Source organism: Larimichthys crocea, chromosome VII, assembly GCF_000972845.2.
Source record: "Larimichthys crocea isolate SSNF chromosome VII, L_crocea_2.0, whole genome shotgun sequence".
Lineage (NCBI taxonomy): Eukaryota > Metazoa > Chordata > Actinopteri > Sciaenidae > Larimichthys > Larimichthys crocea.
The window spans coordinates 3,307,788-3,327,787 of record NC_040017.1 but is presented as its reverse complement, the minus strand read 5'-3'; the positions used below and the strand labels follow the sequence as shown (position 1 = coordinate 3,327,787).

The 20,000-nt window shown below is 47.6% G+C and overlaps 2 protein-coding genes and 1 long non-coding RNA gene across 3 annotated transcripts in view; 1 reads left to right on the top strand and 2 right to left on the bottom strand.

The window, feature by feature from the left end:
* The window catches only part of LOC113745991 (uncharacterized), a 25,035-nt gene extending 20,985 nt beyond the window's left edge, over positions 1–4,050 (bottom strand). Inside the window, exon 1 of the long non-coding RNA XR_003462543.1 lies at positions 3,947–4,050. This is a non-coding gene — a long non-coding RNA (uncharacterized LOC113745991). The remainder of the gene's footprint in view (positions 1–3,946) is intronic.
* Positions 4,051–5,107: 1,057 nt separating this feature from the next.
* LOC109137062 (radial spoke head 14 homolog) lies at positions 5,108–8,851 on the bottom strand. The gene is made up of 6 exons (XM_027280013.1): positions 8,581–8,851; positions 7,864–7,966; positions 7,052–7,170; positions 6,707–6,932; positions 6,497–6,633; positions 5,108–5,515 (listed from the first exon to the last, which is right to left on the bottom strand). Exons 1-6 carry the CDS (start codon positions 8,756–8,758, stop codon positions 5,232–5,234), a joined length of 1,047 nt encoding a protein of 348 aa, XP_027135814.1. The 5' UTR covers positions 8,759–8,851; the 3' UTR covers positions 5,108–5,231.
* A 3,983-nt stretch (positions 8,852–12,834) lies between these two features.
* On the top strand, positions 12,835–19,110 carry LOC104935225 (serine/threonine-protein phosphatase 2A catalytic subunit beta isoform). Its single transcript, XM_010751032.3, has 8 exons — positions 12,835–13,248; positions 14,311–14,349; positions 15,199–15,369; positions 16,605–16,778; positions 16,860–16,949; positions 17,027–17,188; positions 17,485–17,603; positions 18,615–19,110. Exons 1-8 carry the CDS (start codon positions 13,147–13,149, stop codon positions 18,685–18,687), a joined length of 930 nt encoding a protein of 309 aa, XP_010749334.1. The 5' UTR covers positions 12,835–13,146; the 3' UTR covers positions 18,688–19,110.
* Positions 19,111–20,000: the final 890 nt, after the last annotated feature.

Genomic DNA, 20,000 nt, shown 5'->3' with positions numbered 1-20,000 from the left:
ATCATTTGAGGATTTTAGCGAAACTAAAAGGATACCTGCCACGTAAAGATCTAGAGACTGTGATCCAGGCTTTTATCAATACGAGACTGGATTACTGTAACTCAGTCCTGCACCGCCTGCAGCTGGAACAGAACGCTGCTGCCCGTCTCCTTACCGGCAAACACAGGCGTGACCACATCTCCCCTGGTCATCACTGGTTACCGGTTGCTTTTAGAATAGATTTTTAAATTTTACTGTTTGTGTTTAAAGCTCGTAACGGCTCAGCCCCCCAGTATCTAAAAGAGCTTCTTCATATCCACACCCCGCCAGAACTCTGAGATCCTCCAGTCAGCTGCTGCTGGTCGCCCCTAAATTAAAACTGAAAACCAAAGGTGACCGAGCCTTTGGCTCTGGAATAATCTGCCCTGGCACATCCGATCTGCCGGATCATTTGAGGTTTTTAAATCCTCCTTAAAAACACTTTCTCCCTGGCTTTCAACCAAACGGAAGTATCTTATCATTTGTTCTTTCATTTCTCTACCTCCTCTTTTCTTTCCTAACATCCACCTCCTTTCCTTTCCTAGTCCTTCCTACATTCTCTTCTTGTCTTTCCTTCCTTCCATTCATACACCCTAGTCTCCCCATTACTTCAACACCTCCTTGTTTCCTTTCCTACCTCCTTGTCTGGCCGTTGTCATGACGACAGCTTCAGTATGAAACACTGATTTGATGGAAGCTTCCTTCCTTCCTTCCTTCCTTCCTTCCTTCCTTCCCTCCTTCCTTCCTTCCCTACCTCCTCCTCCTGTCTCATTTTATCCAATCAGAGTGCAGCTGTGTGATCAGCTGACATTATATTAACGTTGTGTGAATGTTTTTCAGAGGTTTATCACACGACAGCAGCAAACACACTCGACATTCCTGCAGAGCAACACACACACCAACACACACACCAACACACCAACACCAACACACACACCAACACACACACCAACACACCACTGAATCCTCCTTTCCTTCCCTGAATCCTCCTTTCCTTCCCTGAATGACATATAGGATATACAGACACATAGATGTTGGTGTCCTGTTCCTTTCCTAACACTTCAGTTATCTTCCTAACTGTCCTCGTGTCCTCGTGTCTCCGTTTGCAGCAGATCCAGACCCAAACTGTGCCGAGGGATTCAAACCATCGACCTCCATCAGCAGCTCGACTGCTCGCTTTCTATTTGTGCTGCAGTCGAGTCTCAGCAGAGCAAAGTTTGTATTGTATAACTGGAGTGAAGATGACTCATGAGTCCAGAAATAGAAGAGAGCGCCCACGCAGCGCTGAGACGTTCAGGGACCGCATGAGAACACAGAACCAGAACCAAAACAGAGAAACTGGGTGAACCCGGAGCGAGCGGTACAGAACTGACAGCACTGTGAGGAGGTCTCATCTCACCTGCCACTCACACATTCATGTACAATTCTTTAATTAGCCAGAAACATGCTCACAGGTGACAGGTAAGCCCCGCCCCGTTTCGCTCTGTGCTCCAATCACAGTTCAGGAGGCCTCGGTCAACTTCCTCTTTTCCTGTACGTAGATACGCAACATGACGCTAACGCTAGCTCACAACGACAATGTTCTGCGGGTGTAATGGTTAGCATGCTCACATTGTAGCTTAGCATGTTAGCATGCTAACGTTAGCTCATGTTGAGTCACAAGCTTTCCTGTGCTACGCGTTAGCTACGTGTTAGCTATGTGTTAGCTACGCGTTAGCTATGTGTTAGCTACGTGTTAGCTATGTGTTAGCTACGTGTTAGCTACGCGTTAGCTACGCGTTAGCTACGTGTTAGCTACGCGTTAGCTACGCGTTAGCTATGTGTTAGCTACGCGTTAGCTATGTGTTAGCTATGCGTTAGCTACGCGTTAGCTATATGTTAGCTACGCGTTAGCTATATGTTAGCTACGCGTTAGCTCGTCTGTGTTGATTTTGGAGCTCGTTAAAGATAAAAGTCTTAAGTTAACTCATGCTAACTAGGGATGTAACGATGCTTCGTGACACGATTAAAGATCGGTACAGATGTGACGATTCATCGGGTGACAGAAAAAATGAATCACGATTCTTCGAATGCGAGAGAAGTAGGATCTGTTCTTTTTCTTACGTCATCTTAAAAAGTCACTGCTCGGTGATTCATTTGTTCACGTGACTCACGTCACTACGTCAGTACGGAGACAGAGCGAGGGAAGAAACAGAGGACGCACCGAGCAGCTTGAAATCAGCTGTGTGGATTCAATGTGTTCACAAATACAACCGCATGGAAACATAGAGAGACTGCAACATGTAGAGGCAACACGAGCAACATGCAACACGAGCAACATGCAGCAGCAACATGAAGCAGCAACACGAGCAACATGCAGCAGCAACACGAGCAACATGCAACACGAGCAACATGCAGCGGCAGATCAGCCACAGTGAGAAGCAAAGTAACGTTACGCCACCTCAAGAGGAAAACTGCACATCACAGCAGTTAACACCAGTTTACTGTGAGACTGTTTCTACAGAAAGCAGATATCTGAGTTTGTTGTTTAACTTTTTATAAGAACAAACTGTTTGAGAGTTTCTGTAATGGAAGAACCTCAGAGTTTTTAAATAAAAAAATAAAAAGATCATTTGATTTGGTCAGAATTTGTCTGTAGCTCATTTTGGTTTTAAAAATTGTATCGTGAACAAAGAGTCGTGAGTCGAGTGTGTCGTTCCATCCCTGATGTTAACTAGAGTCTTGTTAGTCAGCTTCATCGATCACATCAACATCAGTCATTAACCAGCTGGTTAACTCAGCTCAGCTCAGTCAGTCTGTTAATCTATTCAGTGTATGCAAATATTTGATTGACAGCTCTCCAGGTTTCACCTTCATTATCTGACTTTATGACACACACACACACACACACACACACACACACACACACACGTCAGCTTGTTTCCACGTCGTTCAGAAGGTTCAACAGGACGCAGCCTCTGACCTCTGACCTCCAGGTTCAGGACGCCATGGTTACAGAGCTCACATCACATCCATGAGTCCTGTTCAGTGTTTCCATGACGACGCCTTCATATGAATGCCTCCATGAACACACACACACACACACACACACACACACACACACACACACACACACACACACACACCTTAACATCAGCTGATTAGCGGTAAACACAGGTGCGGTTGGTGGGCGTGTCTTTAGCTGTCACTCCTCAGCTGCACAGGTGTGACATTCACACGTGTGTCCTGATGGTGGCGCTACACAGACAGACAGAGCTCAGGCCCCGCGCAGCTCTGATGGAGGATTTGAGGGTGGAGGCCGGCAGATGTTGTGATGGTGCTGAGGGTGGAGGTGGAGGGGGTGTTACATAAACCATCCTCTCCTCCTTAATCCTCCATCCATCCCTGCAGCGGGCTCACTGTCCCTCTTACATAACTCCAGACCACTAACTGATTACAGCAGAACAACACACACACACACACACACACACACACACACACACACACACACACACACACACACACACACACACACACACTGTGTGTTTTAAGACAGAGGACAGAAAGACAGACAGACAGACAGACAGACAGACAGACAGACAGACAGACAGAGACAGACAGACAGAGACAGACAGACAGACAGACAGACAGACAGAGACAGACAGACAGGCAGAGACGCCTGCAGGAGGGAGAGGGGGACGTCGGAGCTCCTCTGCCCCGCTGCAGCGCACCGCATCCGGCGAGTCACAGCGCCGGCTCCCCCGGACACGGTCCACCAAAGCCGGGAAGAGAGCCGGACCGAAGTCCCCCCCCCGACCACACACACACACAGAAACCCGCAATGCCACAGTGCGTGGGTCCAAACTTGAGCGTGACTGAGCATCATGATGTATGAAGCTCAGCATTAATATAAATCTACAGACACACTGAGACACGCAGCAGCTCTTACCTCACACACTGCAGCTCCATCAACTGTGTCAGCGCGTGCAGCAGCCCCAAATATAGTCCGAGTGTGTGTGTGTGTGTGTGTGTGTGTGTGTGTGTGTGTGTGTGATAGCAGAAGTGCCCCCCCCCCCCTCTCTCTCTCTTTGGACCAGTCCATTTGCAGCAGTGGGGGAGTTAAACATGACAGTGCAGCACTGTGTGTGTGTGTAACTGTTTGTGTGTGTGTATAACTGTATGTGTGTGTGTGTGTGTGTGTGTGTGTGTGTGTGTGTGTAACTGTTTGTGTGTGTGTATAACTGTATGTGTGTGTGTGTGTGTGTGTGTTTTACATCCTGAACTTTCAGTTTTTTCTGTTCTCTCATCAGTATTATTGATTATTTTGTTTTTCTGACCCAAATGCACAAATAATTAATAATAATAATAATAATAATAATAATACTAATCATTCCTACTCATCCGCCTAATCCTCCTAATGACAGTTAATTAGGTTAATTGGCAGCAGTCACATGACTGACTGGGTATAACAGGAGCAGAGCGTCTCAGGTTCAGCGGTCTGACAGAAAAATGTTCTTCAGTGGCAAACTGCAAAGACTTTGAGGATCCAGAGTTAAACCTCATCAAACATTCAGAGAGTCAGACGAGGTCAAAGGTCAAACCGGATCGTGATCTTCAGGCCTGCTGGACCTCACTGCACAGACGATGATGGTGGCTCCGTCCAAACGTTCTGAGATGTTCTGCTGCCATCAGTTTCAAAGTCAGCTCATATCGTTTTAACTTTACGAACCTGCTGCTCATTAAACAGCTGCACGCCATTCAGACTTTGATTCTTCAGAGATTCACTGTTTCTAGATTTTTGTGGATCTCTTTAAACCTGTATATATTATTCATATTTCATGTTGTCTGCTGTTTGCAGCAGTGAAACGTTCTGGACCGGTTTTAATTTAGAATCAAACACTTCCTCGCTCTGCTTCCTGTCGCAGACGCCGTAGATGGCGTCGTGGTAACGGGTCAGCTCCATTCATGTGTCTTCATGTCTGTGATCTGACCTTAATTGGACTGAGGAGCTTATTGACAGCAGCAGGTCAGAGAGGAAACTGTATTCAGGACACAGCTCACTCTGTGGCCACGCTGCTACACCATGTGATGACACCAGGACGCAGTGAAGTGAAGTGCTGGCAGCTTATTTATTAAACATGACTTCATGGGGGTTCATCCTCTGGGGATCATGAAAGTCAGAAACAATAAAGATCCCTGAAATAAATGTGAACTCTTTTATTTTCTTGTATCTGTCATGGAGTCCAGGTGATGACGTGGATGGCGCTCTGAGCGCTCCTCCTGATGTCCTGGTCCTCCTCAGACTCCGTCCTCGCCTCCAGCACGGGGAGCTGCTCCAGCAGGAGGTGCCGGCCGCCCGGAGCTTCAGCCAGGGCGGTCAGAGCGCGCAGGGAGTACAGGACCAGGGCCTTCCTCCTCCTCCTCCTCTCCTCATCCTGCTCCTCTTCCTCCTCCTTCTTCTTGGGCACGAAGTCGAGGAGGACGGGGAGGACGTCCAGATCCAGACACTGCTGCTTCCCTGCAGGACAAGGACACTCAGTGACACGCTGCTCTCTCCTGATTGGTCAGGAGAAGTCTCATGGTGCAGTAAAAGTGCAGTTCACTTCTTGTTGCGCCTTCTTCTGGGTTCTGATTGGTGAAGTGGCGCCACCTACTGATTCTCCCGTGAACCGACCGCTAATACTCACTCATGATGAGGACAGATGTGAAGGAGAGGAGATGAGGACAGATGTGAAGGAGAGGTGATGAGGACAGATGTGAAGTATTGATGTATAATGCACATACAGGTTATCCTGCGGTGCGATGGGAAAGGAGTGGTCGAGGAGAACTTCGATGTCAAGTCAACATTTGAGGATCGAAACATCATTTTTCTCTTTGAACGGAGTAATGCATGTTTGTGACCTGAAGATAAGACAATTGTCAAACAGTCCAAAGGAGTTCAAAGTTGCTCAAGACTTCGTAGGTAGTCTTGAGAGCCCTGACATTCAACACGAGGTATTTGGGGACTTTGTAAGACTATAAATCCTTTATTAAAGTGTGACCTAGCACAGGCTTGGATAAGCAAACAGCACACCGATGCTATTTTGACAGCTACACTTAAACCATGAAAAACCTCTGTGGGAGTCTAAAGACGGTCCTGGCATTGAAAACTGTATAAACAGTTTATTACAGAGATGGTTTTGTGTGTGTGTGTTTGTTCGTGTAAATAACTTGAAACTCCAATATGTGAAAAGGAATGTGTGATGCAATTTTCATTTTATTAGAATTGATAATATAAAATAGGTATTGAAAAAGGTATCGTTTAGGAACCGGTATTGAAGTGAAGGTATCGGTACTGGTATCGAAACATTTTGATTGATACCCAGCCCTAGCTGGATGGCACAGTTCCAAACAGTTTGGACTCACACATCACCTCCTTTCCTTTCCTGAAGGATGCTCCGTGTGTCCTCTGCCACATTACTTATTTACCTGTTGTACTGATTGGTCTCCGAGTGTGTACCTGTGGTGATGGTCACAGTGAACATGATGACTCCCACGGCGTTCACCTGAACCTCCAGGTCTTCATCCTGCAGCAGACCCACCAGGACAGGAAGTAAGTTCTGCTCACACACCTGCTCCTTCCCGTCCCTGCAAACACTGAAGCAGCAGACCGGATCAGAACCACAGACAGACGCGCAGACTGAAGCGCTGAAAGGAGTTGAAGTGTCACCTGAGGGCCATCAGGGCGTCGGCCGCCTCCCTGCGGATGTTGGTGGAGCGATGGGAGAGGATGTGGCCCAGCAAAGAGACGCCGTCGTTGGCCAGAGCCGGCCGAGGGTCCTGATAGGAGCAGGAGCTGAGGGTGGAGAGGATCAGCGCCTGCACCTCCTCCTCCTCCTTCTCCTGTCGGAGCTTCAGCATCAGTTTAGGGACCAGAGTGAGGAGAGCGTCTGCTCCTACGGTGAGAGAAATCCAGGTCAGAGTCTTTGTGACGTCACACTGACCTGCTGCTGCGCTGCAGATCAGAACCTCAGAATGTGACGCTGCCGTCTGGACTCGGCCCAGGTGAGTTCACCTGCAGGCAGCAGAGTGAGGCGCTTCAGCACTCGGTGGACGCTCCTCCTGCAGGAGGACGACGGGTCGTCCAGCAGCTGAGACAGAGGAGGCAGGAGGGAGGAGGACAGGAGGGCCTGTCTGCAAGGAGGAGACACGGAAGAACGCAACGTTTCACCAACGTTTCACCAACATTTCACCAACATTTCACCAACATTTCACCAGCGTTTCAGCAACGTTTGACCAACATTTCACCAACATTTCACCAACGTTTCACCAACATTTCACCAACGTTTCACCAACGTTTGACCAACATTTCACCAACGTTTCACCAACATTTCACCAACATTTCACCAACGTTTCACCAACATTTCACCAGTGTTTCACCAACGTTTTACCAACATTTCACCAACGTTTCACCAACATTTCACCAACGTTTTACCAACGTTTTACCAACATTTCACCAACGTTTTACCAACATTTCACCAACGTTTTACCAACGTTTTACCAACATTTCACCAACGTTTTACCAACGTTTTACTAACATTTCACCAACGTTTTACCAACATTTCACCAACGTTTTACCAACGTTTCACCAACGTTTTACCAACATTTCACCAACGTTTTACTAACATTTCACCAACGTTTCACCAACGTTTCACCAACATCTCTGTCTCAACAGTCAGTCTCTGTGTGTCTGTCTGTGTGTGTGTCTGTCTCTCTGTCCTCTGTCTGTCTGTCTGTCTGTCTGTCTGTCCTCTGTCTGTCTGTCTGTCTGTCTGTGTGTCTGTCTGTCTGTGTGTCTGTCTGTCCTCTGTCTGTCTGCACACTGACCTGCCCACGCTGTGTGAGGTCAGCACATGAAGCAGGTCACATGTCTTCGTCCTCACGTCTGCGTCTTCATCCTGAAACAAAACTTTGACCTGCTCCAGAAAACCTGCAGAAGAAGAAGAAGAAGGAGGAGGTCATTTCCTGTTCCTGTCCAGACCATCAGGTGTCCTGAATCAAACTGTCTGGACATTCACTGTCTCACGGTCTCACTGTCTCATTGTCTCATTGTCTCATTGTCTCTCTGTCTCACTGTCTGTCTCGTTGTCTCACTGTCTCACTGTCTCACTGCCTCATTGTCTCACTGCCTCATTGTCTCGCTGTCTCGTTGTCTCACTGCCTCATTGTCTCACTGCCTCACTGCCTCATTGTCTCACTGTCTCACTGCCTCATTGTCTCGCTGTCTCGTTGTCTCGTTGTCTCACTGCCTCATTGTCTCACTGCCTCACTGTCTCACTGCCTCACTGTCTCGTTGTCTCACTGTCTCATTGTCTCACTGTCTCACTGTCTCACTGCCTCGTTGTCTCATTGTCTCACTGTCTCACTGCCTCACTGTCTCGTTGTCTCACTGTCTCACTGCCTCATTGTCTCACTGTCTCACTGTCTCACTGCCTCGTTGTCTCATTGTCTCACTGCCTCACTGTCTCGTTGTCTCATTGTCTCGCTGTCTCTCTGTCTCCTTGTCCTGTAAAACAAACACTGTAAGTCCTGCTCCTGACTGACCCCCGGTCACGGTCTGGTAGACCCGCTCCGGGTCGTGCATCAGGTCGCACAGTGAGTTCAGAGCCCGGTGTCTGCGCGCCGCCTCCGGCCGCTGCTGCAGCTCCTCGAACAGCTGCGGCACAGCTCGCCGGCCGAAGGCCACCGGAGCCCGGCTGGGGTCTATCAGAGAGGCGGCCATCAGGGGCGTTAACGCACGGAGCACACCGGGGCCGGTCCAAGCGATGCACACGGTAACCAAGACGCAACAGTGTTGCCAGGTAACTGCAGTCAGCACGTCACTTCCGGGAGCTGGAACCTATGAGTTGAGTGGATTTGATTGGCTGTGACGGAACAGGTGTGCAGGTTCAGCCCAGCCCGTTTTGATTGACAGCTTTGTTTAAAATGTGGCATAACAGTCCAGAATGAGTCTAAACACAAACAGTGATGGACTCATCTGAGTCTGAACATTTCACTAGATGCACCTGGAATAAAATCAGTTTATTTATATTGAAATTTAACATTGCATGTAGAAGATAGAACATGTCATAATATGGTGGACCTGCTATTAGTAGATTAAACAATGAAAGTGCATGTCACAATCAGAAGTACTTTATTAATTCAATAGTTTTTGTTACCGCAGCTCCCAAACAGTCAGTGATATATTAAGTGTGTACTGAAACAACAGACGAGACACTTAGCAAAGCTGCATCAAGATGAATTCATTCAATTCAAACGAGACATTTAATCAATGTGTTAGCTGTGGAACAAGTGAACTGGGATTAATAAAGAAAAAAATATTCCTGAAATAAATAGAAAAGGACTAAAACTGGCACGTCTCAGAGACTACGTCCAGGTTTTAGACAGTCTGCGGGGACGTCACAGAGACTACGTCCAGGTTTTAGACAGTCTGCGGGGACGTCACGGAGACTACGTCCAGGTTTTAGACAGTCTGCGGGGACGTCACGGAGACTACGTCCAGGTTTTAGACAGTCTGCGGGGACGTCACGGAGACTACGTCCAGGTTTTAGACAGTCTGCGGGGACGTCACGGAGACTACGTCCAGGTTTTAGACAGTCTGCGGGGACGTCACGGAGACTACGTCCAGGTTTTAGACAGTCTGCGGGGACGTCACGGAGACTACGTCCAGGTTTTAGACAGTCTGCGGGGACGTCACGGAGACTACGTCCAGGTTTTAGACAGTCTGCGGGGACGTCACGGAGACTACGTCCAGGTTTTAGACAGTCTGCGGGGACGTCACGGAGACTACGTCCAGGTTTTAGACAGTCTGCGGGGACGTCACGGAGACTACGTCCAGGTTTTAGACAGTCTGCGGGGACGTCACGGAGACTACGTCCAGGTTTTAGACAGTCTGCGGGGACGTCACGGAGACTACGTCCAGGTTTTAGACAGTCTGCGGGGACGTCACGGAGACTACGTCCAGGTTTTAGACAGTCTGCGGGGACGTCACGGAGACTACGTCCAGGTTTTAGACAGTCTGCGGGGACGTCACGGAGACTACGTCCAGGTTTTAGACAGTCTGCGGGGACGTCACGGAGACTACGTCCAGGTTTTAGACAGTAGAGTAGTTCAGATGGAAATTAACAGAAAAAGTAATCAGATTACTTTATGATTAATCAGTTCCTTCACTGTGACGTCACTCCGTGTTAAACAGTGTTTGTACACGTCATGCTACAGGGAGCGTGAAGGGACAAACTTGGTGTAAATAAACATTTTAAACAGTTTAAACTGGACTTCTCTAAGCCGAGGTGAAGATAACCGGGTCGTGGTTCGTGTGTTCGGCTCGGTTCTGGGTCATTAAGCCGCTTTAAAGCGCGAACAGGTCGAGCTGTTGTTGTTAGCTTCAGCGTTAGCTCGGCTCGGCTAACAGGTTAGCTCGTGCACTCACCTGTCTTTGTCCGCGGGGTTTTCAGTCAGGTGAGCCATGGTGACTCTGCTCGGCCCGGTCTGGTTGTCGGTCTTCACGGCCACACGGTTCGGCCTCGGCTGCCTGATGACGCGGTTTGAACCGGGCCGTGAAACACGCCGCCCCACGCGCTGTGGACCAGCAGGAGGTGCGCTTCATTCACCGCACCGAGCGCGCCGCCGGCGGCACGGTGTCAACATGACTACAGACCCGTTCCAAAAAATTAGAATATCATAGAAGAGTTTATTTATTCCCATAATTCCATTAAAAAGGATAAACTTTCATAGATTATAGATTCAGGGCCCACACTTCAAATGATTTCAAGTATTTATTTGTTTATTTTTACATAATTTGGGCTTCCAGCTCATAAAACCCACAAAAACAGGAATTCAAAAAATTAGAATACTGTGAAGAAATCAGCCCAGATTTTGCAGGGCATGAATGTTTTTAACTGAGTGTCACACACTAATCATCTACTAAACTCAAAGCACCTGACAGACTTGACAACTGGCCAGAAGACCATCACTGATACTCCATAGGATGGGTAAGCTACAGAAGTTCATAACTAAGGAGGCTGTCCAAGCATATCAATGGAAAGTCTAGTGGAAGGGCAAAATGTGTCAGGAAAAGATGCACCAGCATAAGAGATGACCGTGGACTTCAGCAGATTATCAGACAGAGAAGATTCAAGAATCTGGCAGAGATCCAGAAAGAGTCACAGCTTCAAAAACCACCACATTCAGACACATCCGGGAGATGGACTACAACTGTCGGGTTCCTCGGGTCAAGCCACTTCTGAGCCTGAGCCAACGTAGGAAGCGACCCGGCCCCTGCCCATACCGCAAGAAGCACCAAAACCTGGTTTAATGCCCATGCCATCGCAGTTCTTGACTGGCCAGCCAACTCGCCAGACCTAAACCCCATTGAGAATCTATGGGGTATTATCAAGAGGAAAATGAGGGTCACCAGACCCAAAAACAAAGAAGAGCTGACAGCAAGCATCAAGGAAATCTGAGCTTCCATAACTCCCACGCAATGCCACGGCACATCGAGGCAGTGATTAAGGCAAAGGGATTCCCAACCAAGTATTGAACGTTGACGTATCGTTTAGAAAGTACCATATTTTGACTGATTTGATGTGATCCTAATTTCTTTCTTTTTTTCAGCAAAAACTGAGAAGTAAATGGTGATTTCTTCACAGTATTCTAATTTTTTGAATTCCCGTTTTTATGGATTTTTTAAGCTGGAAGCTCAAAATATGTAAAAAAATAAACAAATAAATACTTGAAATCGTTTGAAGTGTGGGCCCTGAATCTATAATCTATGAAAGTTTAACATTTTTAATGGAATTATGGGAATAAGTAAACTCTTCTATGATATTCTATTTTTTTGGAAAGGGTCTGTAGTAAACTCTTCTATGATATTCTATTTTTTTGGAAAGGGTCTGTATAAGCATGTTGGTGACACTGTGTTCAGTGTCATTAACTTCTCCTAGTTTGCACAGTTGGCTGTGTAAGAGTAAATTCAATCAAACACTACAGACGCACAACCCCGCCCCCCTTACCTGACACCTGGTCCTTCTGTCTTTGTGATGTCATAGTTAATTCAATCAACAGACAAAGGTCGTGGAAACACGTCCTGGACAGACAGTAGTGAGAGGACTGTCCCTCAGGTATAAATATCTAGGTGTCCCCATGTTCGGGGTCTTTCTTCATCTTCAGCTTTTCTTTGCAAAGAAAATAAAAAGCTTGTGCAGCAGATGGAGGTGGACCACATCACAACCTGTGTCCATACAGGGGGTGGATGTGAAGTCAGATGTCTCTGTCATCTGTGAGACATGAGACATCCGTCCATCCGTTTACCTGCACACACCTGTTTATCTTTATGTCCATGTGGACTCATGTTTTATTTCTACAGTCACTTAGTATTAGTTAATAGTTAGTATTAGTTAGTACTCTCTCTGTCTCTCTCTCTGTCTGTCTCTGTCTGTTTCTGTCTGTTTCTGTCTGTTTCTGTCTCTCTGTCTATCTGTCTCTCTCTCTGTCTCTCTCTCTCTCTCTCTCTCTGTCTGTTTCTGTCTGTTTCTGTCTCTCTGTCTATCTGTCTCTCTCTCTGTCTCTCTCTCTCTCTCTCTCTCTGTCTGTTTCTGTCTGTTTCTGTCTCTCTGTCTATCTGTCTCTCTCTCTGTCTCTCTCTCTCTCTCTCTCTGTCTGTCTCTCTCTGTCTCTCTCTCTCTCTGTCTCTGTCTCTCTCTGTCTGTCTCTCTCTGTCAGTCTCTGTCTCTGCCTGCAGTCCTCGGTCTGTCCACGTGGTGTCGCTGTTGTTCTGAGTCTGCGCAGTGCCGCCTCTGAAGTGCCCGGATGTTATTGTAGCTAGCTCTCTTAGCATCCCGGCTAGCCGCTCCGTGTGTCGCATCGGGACGCTCGCGCCTCTTCCCCGCCCCGGCACGGACACAGCCCGGTCTTTACCGTCGGTAACCCAGCGTCGATGATCTATCATGATAGAAGTTGAGTGAACGGCTCGTTAACGTCAGGTGTTACCGTTGATTTCCAAACCGATTTGGCGGGACCGGATCGGTGAGCAGCCCGAGAGAAAGAGGCTACGAGCTAAGCTAACACAGGCCCGTCTGTTTGTTCAGGGAGCTAGCGCAGCTTCGCTTAGCCATGGAGGACAAATCCTTCACGAAGGAGTTAGACCAGTGGATCGAGCAGCTCAACGAGTGCAAGCAGCTGTCGGAGAACCAGGTCCGGACCCTCTGCGAGAAGGTGAGTGCGCCCCAGCAGCCCGGGCCTCGGTCACCTCGGCCGGCCTCGCTGTGGCCTGGACTGTAGGCCGGCGGCTCCGACTAATTTCTGGAATGAAGTCACGGCTGTTTTATTTTCTGTGCCCCCGGTTCGGACCGGTCATCCCGGGCCGCTTTGTGTTTGTGTTAAATCCTCCCACAGTCACCGTGACGCCGGTAAACGTCGAACAACACGGACACTCATCGAGCAACCGACCGAAAAACCGAAGATTCATGTTTGTTAGCAGCAAATAGACGGAGCCCGCCGACAGCCAGCGTATTAACGGGGCTCACGCGCACACACTAACGGCAGTTTAACGTTACATCAACGTTGTGTGTGTGTTGTTTGTATGTTCGGTGTTAGTCAGTAACATGAGGAGCACCGCGCCCTGTTTATCGATCATGGAGCAGCTCTGATGCAACAGAAACATCCGTGTGCTTCATAACGCGTTATTACTGTGTCGTGACATACCGCGTTATTACTGTGACATGACATAACGCGTTATTACTGTGTCATGACATAATGCGTTATTACTGTGTCATGACATACCGCGTTATTACTGTGTCATGACATACCACGTTATTACTGTGACATGACATAACGCGTTATTACTGTGACATGACATAACGCGTTACTACTGTGTTGTGACATAATGCGTTATGACTGTGTCGTGTCATGACGCGTTATTACTGTGTCGTGACATAACGCGTTATTAGTGTCGTGACATAACGCGTTATTACTGTGTCGTGACACAGCAATAAACGTGTCGTGACACAGCAATAAACGTGTCGTGACACAGTAATAATGCGTTATTACTGTGTCGTGACATAACGCATTATTACTGTGTCGTGACACAGTAATTACGCTTTATTACTGTGTAACACTAATAACGTTATTACTGTGACATGACACAGTAATTATGACATGACACAGTAATAACGCGTTATTACGGTGTCCTGTGAGGTCCCCTCAGAGTAACCACTAAATCACAGCGTGTGTGTTTGCAGAGAGTAATGAATGAATGTGTGTTTGTGTCGCCCGCAGGCTAAAGAGATCCTGACCAAGGAGTCCAACGTTCAGGAGGTGAGTTCCTTTGTTTACTGTCAGCTGATTACAGGCTCGTTAACAGGGACAGACGAGGACGTCCGAATGACAGAAGGAGAACTAGAATCAGACATGAGACGGGAAGTCACGTTAACCATCAAACAGCTCATGTTCTGTCTTTTCTGATGACTGAAGTCAAATTCACATGCAGTCATGCAGCAGCTTACAGGAGCAGGTTCAGGATCACTTCAACGTGCAGACTGGAGGAGCTGGGCATCGAACCACCGACCATCTGATTAGTGAACGCCACAGCCGCTCCCATATAACTGTGACGTTCAAGTCAATGCTGCTACATGTGCAGGACACACAGAGGACTGACATTTGGTTTCCCTCTTACCCCCAACAGCATAAATATAAAATATAAGTACGGAAACATTCAGTGACTTCACACTGAAGACTAACATGTAAAAAACATTATTATTGTGTGTGAGTGAGAGAGAGCTGAACCCGTCTGACAGTGTCACACCGTGTTTACACCACAAACAGAGTCAGCTGATTCACAGGATTCACCTTTATGGAACGTTTAAGTCTTCACGTGTCGTCAGGTTCACAGGACCAAGAGTTAAATTAAGTTCAGTAATTACAGTTTGACAGTTTGAGCGAACAAGTGAAAGGTCAGAACAAAGCATTCAGTGGCCTCCTGCAGGACCCCGAACCACGAGTTGTACCAACTAACCGTCCCCTGACAGAACCAGAACTAAAGGAGCGCTCTTACTGACTCCTTATTAAATATTTCTGATCTTAATTAAAGTCGTCGTCCTGATTCACGCTCCTCTGCTTCACTCAGCGTGTCATGTGACCTGATGATGTCGCTCTCGCCTCCTTCAGGTGCGATGCCCGGTGACGGTGTGCGGCGACGTCCACGGTCAGTTCCACGACCTGATGGAGCTGTTTAAGATCGGAGGCAAGTCTCCCGACACCAACTACCTGTTCATGGGGGACTACGTCGACAGAGGCTACTACTCTGTGGAGACGGTCACGCTGCTCGTCACGTTAAAGGTAAGGCTCGTCGGGCGTCATGGAAACACGCTAACGCCGCAGACAGACAGATGTCTGTACGGCGGTGTTAAGGCGGTGTTAAGGCGGTGTTAAGGTGGTGTTAAGGTGGTGTTGTACTGATCGTAATGCAGCAGGAAGCTCAAACTCCAGATTAGTTTCTGACATCGTCTCAACGTTCAAACCTTTTATTGACGTCTCTCTAACGAGCGCCAAGGTCGCTCTGTCAACATGTGACCACACGAGAAGCCGCGAGCTGACAGGAAGTCACGCACACTGCTTGATTTTCAAAATAAAACAGACAAAAGAGAAACACTTCAACTTTGTAGCATTTAAACATTTAAGCGAACAAAGAATAAAAGTGAACACGTTAAAGTGTGGAGGGGAAACGTCTCGACCTGAATCAGCCGTGACGTGACGGAGACGCGCCTGGTGGCGTTTCCTGGTCAGAATGACACCATGAGCTGGCTCGGTCCGCACAGACCCGGATCATGTCGTGGGTCCAGTTCACCGCCTGGATCATGATGAACCTCGACCTGCTCAGACTGACGGCGACACTCCGGAAACAAACACAAAGCTCTTATTAAAATGAAAACTGTTTCGTCTTTGTGTCCACTTCAGGGACCTCAGACAGTTTCCTGTTTGAACAGTTGAACCTGAACGCACCGTCATGTTTTCTGTGGACTCAGGAGACAGACTCGGTTCATAAAGTGTCTCCCAGCTGATCATATCAACACGCTGAGTTTATTAGAAATCCATGGAGTTCTGATCCTAAAAATGACCTGATGTAGAATTGAGTTCTTCAGGTCGTCTGTGGACGTGTTAAAGCGTCAGCTGACACTTTGAACTTCGACACATTTTTAAAGTTTGAAGATGAAAAATCAGAAACAAAAGAAAGTGTTTGATGTTAAACCTCAGTGACAGAAACGTCCCGTGAGTCTGAACACGTGTTAAACACGTGTGTTAGTCAGCTGACACTCTGACCACAACACGCTGAGTCACGTTAACACGACGGTCACTGCACAGTTCAGAGATCGTGACGGGTCAGCACGTAAAAACCAAACATGGCTCCATAAATCAGTTTGCTGATTCATGAACAGAAGCCGCCGTCCTCAGCTCAGACTACAGTGAAACAATGAATTCAGATACTGATCACACGAATCCACGACGGTGATGATGGACATGTCATGTCTCATGTCTTGTTGATCAGTATTAATAACAGGTGCTTCCTGCTTCAGGTGCGTTTCCAGGAGCGAATCACCATCCTGCGAGGGAACCACGAGTCGCGGCAGATCACGCAGGTCTACGGCTTCTACGACGAGTGCCTGAGGAAGTACGGCAACGCCAACGTGTGGAAGTACTTCACAGACCTGTTCGACTACCTGCCGCTGACCGCGCTGGTGGACGGGCAGGTGAGCACGGCGAGCCGGGAGCGCTTGTTTTCTCAGCAGGTTACAGATGAAGTGTTGTTCACGGCGTGGTCTCTGTTTCAGATCTTCTGTCTGCACGGAGGCCTGTCTCCCTCCATAGACACTCTGGATCACATACGAGCTCTGGACCGCCTGCAGGAAGTCCCACATGAGGTACGCTCTGCTCTAACAGGAACTCAGCGCCGAGTCTGTGTATGAAAGCTTAACCCCGCCCCCTCTCTCTCCGTCAGGGCCCGATGTGTGACCTGCTGTGGTCAGACCCCGACGATCGCGGCGGGTGGGGCATCTCCCCCCGAGGTGCTGGCTACACCTTCGGACAGGACATCTCTGAAACCTTCAACCACGCCAACGGCCTCACCCTGGTGTCCCGCGCCCATCAGCTGGTCATGGAGGTAACGCACGCTTAGAGCTATAGCCCGCCAAAATAAAAGCATAATCAGGCGCTTATTTCTGGTCTTTGATGACGAAGATCAGAACTTTATTTTGAAATTTAGAGTTTAAACACCGATTTTAATATTTAATTTATCATCACATGATTAAACAAATCCTGCTGTGTCTCCATGGCAACATGATGTAATGAAGTCATGAGGATGCTGAGCTGCTTTTCGTCCGTCCACTTCCTGTCAGCTGACTCAGGGCGAGAGCTTTAATTGGCTGTCATGTGACTAAAGTGTGTCTGAACCTTCAGGGATACAACTGGGGCCACGACAAGAACGTGGTGACCATCTTTAGTGCTCCGAACTACTGCTACCGCTGTGGAAACCAGGCCGCCATCATGGAACTGGACGACACTCTCAAATACTCTTTGTGAGTACGAGCGTGTGTGTGTGTGTGTGTGTGTGTGTGTGTGTGTGTGTTGAATTGTTGATATTTGATTATTGGTCAGATTGATTCTGTTCAGCTGATCGACTCTTTGATCGACTGCAGAATGATCCGGATGAAACATTTCGACTTTAAACTTGTTGATATTTAAGTTTGAAGGCTGAACTCCACCTGAAGCACTGAGAGGAGATAGACAGGTCGACAGACGACAGGCTGAACTGTCTGTCATGTCTGTAGCAGGTTGTCTGTTGGCGTGCAGCTCTGATGGAACCAAACAAACATTTAATCTGTCAGGAAGTTTGTAACAGACGAGCGCCACGCTGTCGGTAATTCAAATGAAATCACAGAAAATCACTGCGGAGTCTTAAAGTCTGCGCAGCTGAGCACGTTTAAAGGGTTAAAGGCAACGCTCGTCAAACGCTTGTGAAACGTTACTCAAACGCTTGTGTAACGTTACTCGAACGCTTGTGAAACACTCGTCAAACGCTCGTCAAACGTTACTGAAACGCTCGTCAAACATTCGTGAGACGTTACTGAGACGCTTGTCAGACGCTCGTCAAATGTTACTGAAACGTTCGTCAGACGCTCGTCAAACATTTGTGAGACGTTACTGAAACGCTTGTCAAACGCTTGAGACGCTCGTCAGACGCTCGTCAAACGTTACTGAGACGCTCGTCAAACGCTCGTGAGACGCTCGTGAGACACTAGTCAAACGCTTGTGAAACGTTAATCAGACGCTCGTCAAACGTTACTGAAACGCTCGTGAGACGCTCGTGAGACGCTCGTGAGACGCTCGTCAGACGCTCGTCAAACGCTTGTGAAACGTTAATCAGACGCTCGTCAGACGCTCATCAGACAATCGTGTCGGGTGGAGAACAGGCTGCGTTGTGACGGGGGCGTGCCTGGTGGAGTTCAGCCTCAGCTTCTCTTTTTGGACTTCCTGTGTGATGATTGTTGTGTGATGTCATCACTGACCCCGCCTCTCTCCCCCCTCAGCCTTCAGTTTGACCCCGCCCCACGCCGCGGCGAGCCCCATGTGACCAGACGCACTCCTGACTACTTCCTGTGAATGTCCAAAGCCATCCCTGTCAATCATCCACCGACTCCACCTCCTTGTCTCCTCCCCCTTTCTCTCTATGCCCCGCCCCCTCCATCATCCTCCCCTCTCATTGGATGGAAAGATATTAATAGTAACGATGATGCTGTACCAGGGAGAATAGAAACAAACGATTGGCTGATGATTTTAAACGAGCGGCGCCCTCTACAGTTTGTTTTCACTCTGCTGTCATTAACGACACGTTACCACGACAACATCTGTTTTTTGTTTTTTTTGTTTATTACATGTTTGAAAACGAGATAATAAAACTACCAACGTGGACCAAATGTGCCATATTCTGATCCTTTACAACATGTACGACGTTTCCTCAACGTTCCCTCAGCGTTTCTTTTTGTTTCCTCGTTTTGTTTTTTGTTTTTTAGACCAGCACTAAACCCGACCTACCTGACGTATGTCACCTCCACCTCACCTCCATCTCATGGCATAATGTGCTTTTTTTTTTCTGTTGCAAGATCATTTTCAAAAAGAATAAAAGGTAAAAAAACAAAGTTTGCTTCACGTAGAGCAGCCGGCAGGGTTAGTGCCGCTGCAGCCGGTGGTCATCTCAGCAAGTATATTACTGTAATTTGAATAAAGACAACAGACGTATGAATAAAAATGTCCTATGACAAACTAGAGAGCCGAGTCTGTGTTTCTTCATCCACACACTGGAAATATGAAGAAGCTTCAGCTGGATCATCTCCATGGCAACAACATGTTTTATATAAATATACACAGGGACACTTTATTATCTGTCTGCACATGAATACATAAACTAATCGTCTGCACACAGGTCGGTGTGTTTACAGGTACAGGTGTGTGAGGACAGCTCAGGACACAGACAGCAGCATCAGACTTTAATAAAGACAGTTTGTTATTGTGAACCATTCATATTAATATATATTAAGAACAATATCTTTTGTAGCTGTGCTAGAGACAGCTGTGAGGAGGAGGAGCTCTTCAGAGTTTCATATGATGAAGATTTATGAGGATGAAAGTTATTTAGAAATCAAAGACTAATCCAACAATGTTATTATCAGATCAGATTTTATTTGTACAGTCCAAAGTCACAAAGTCCATTTTCCTCTGAGGCTTTACAATCTGTACAGGGAGTGACACCCATAGACATATATACATAGACGCCGCATTGAGCGCTGAATCGTACGTAAACGGCGCCGCCATATTGGTTCGGGCAGATCTGCCCGTAAACTAATACAAGGAAATGGACTGAACTTCATAAAGCGCCTTTCTACAAAGTTCTTTAAGTTAATGTCTCTTATACACCC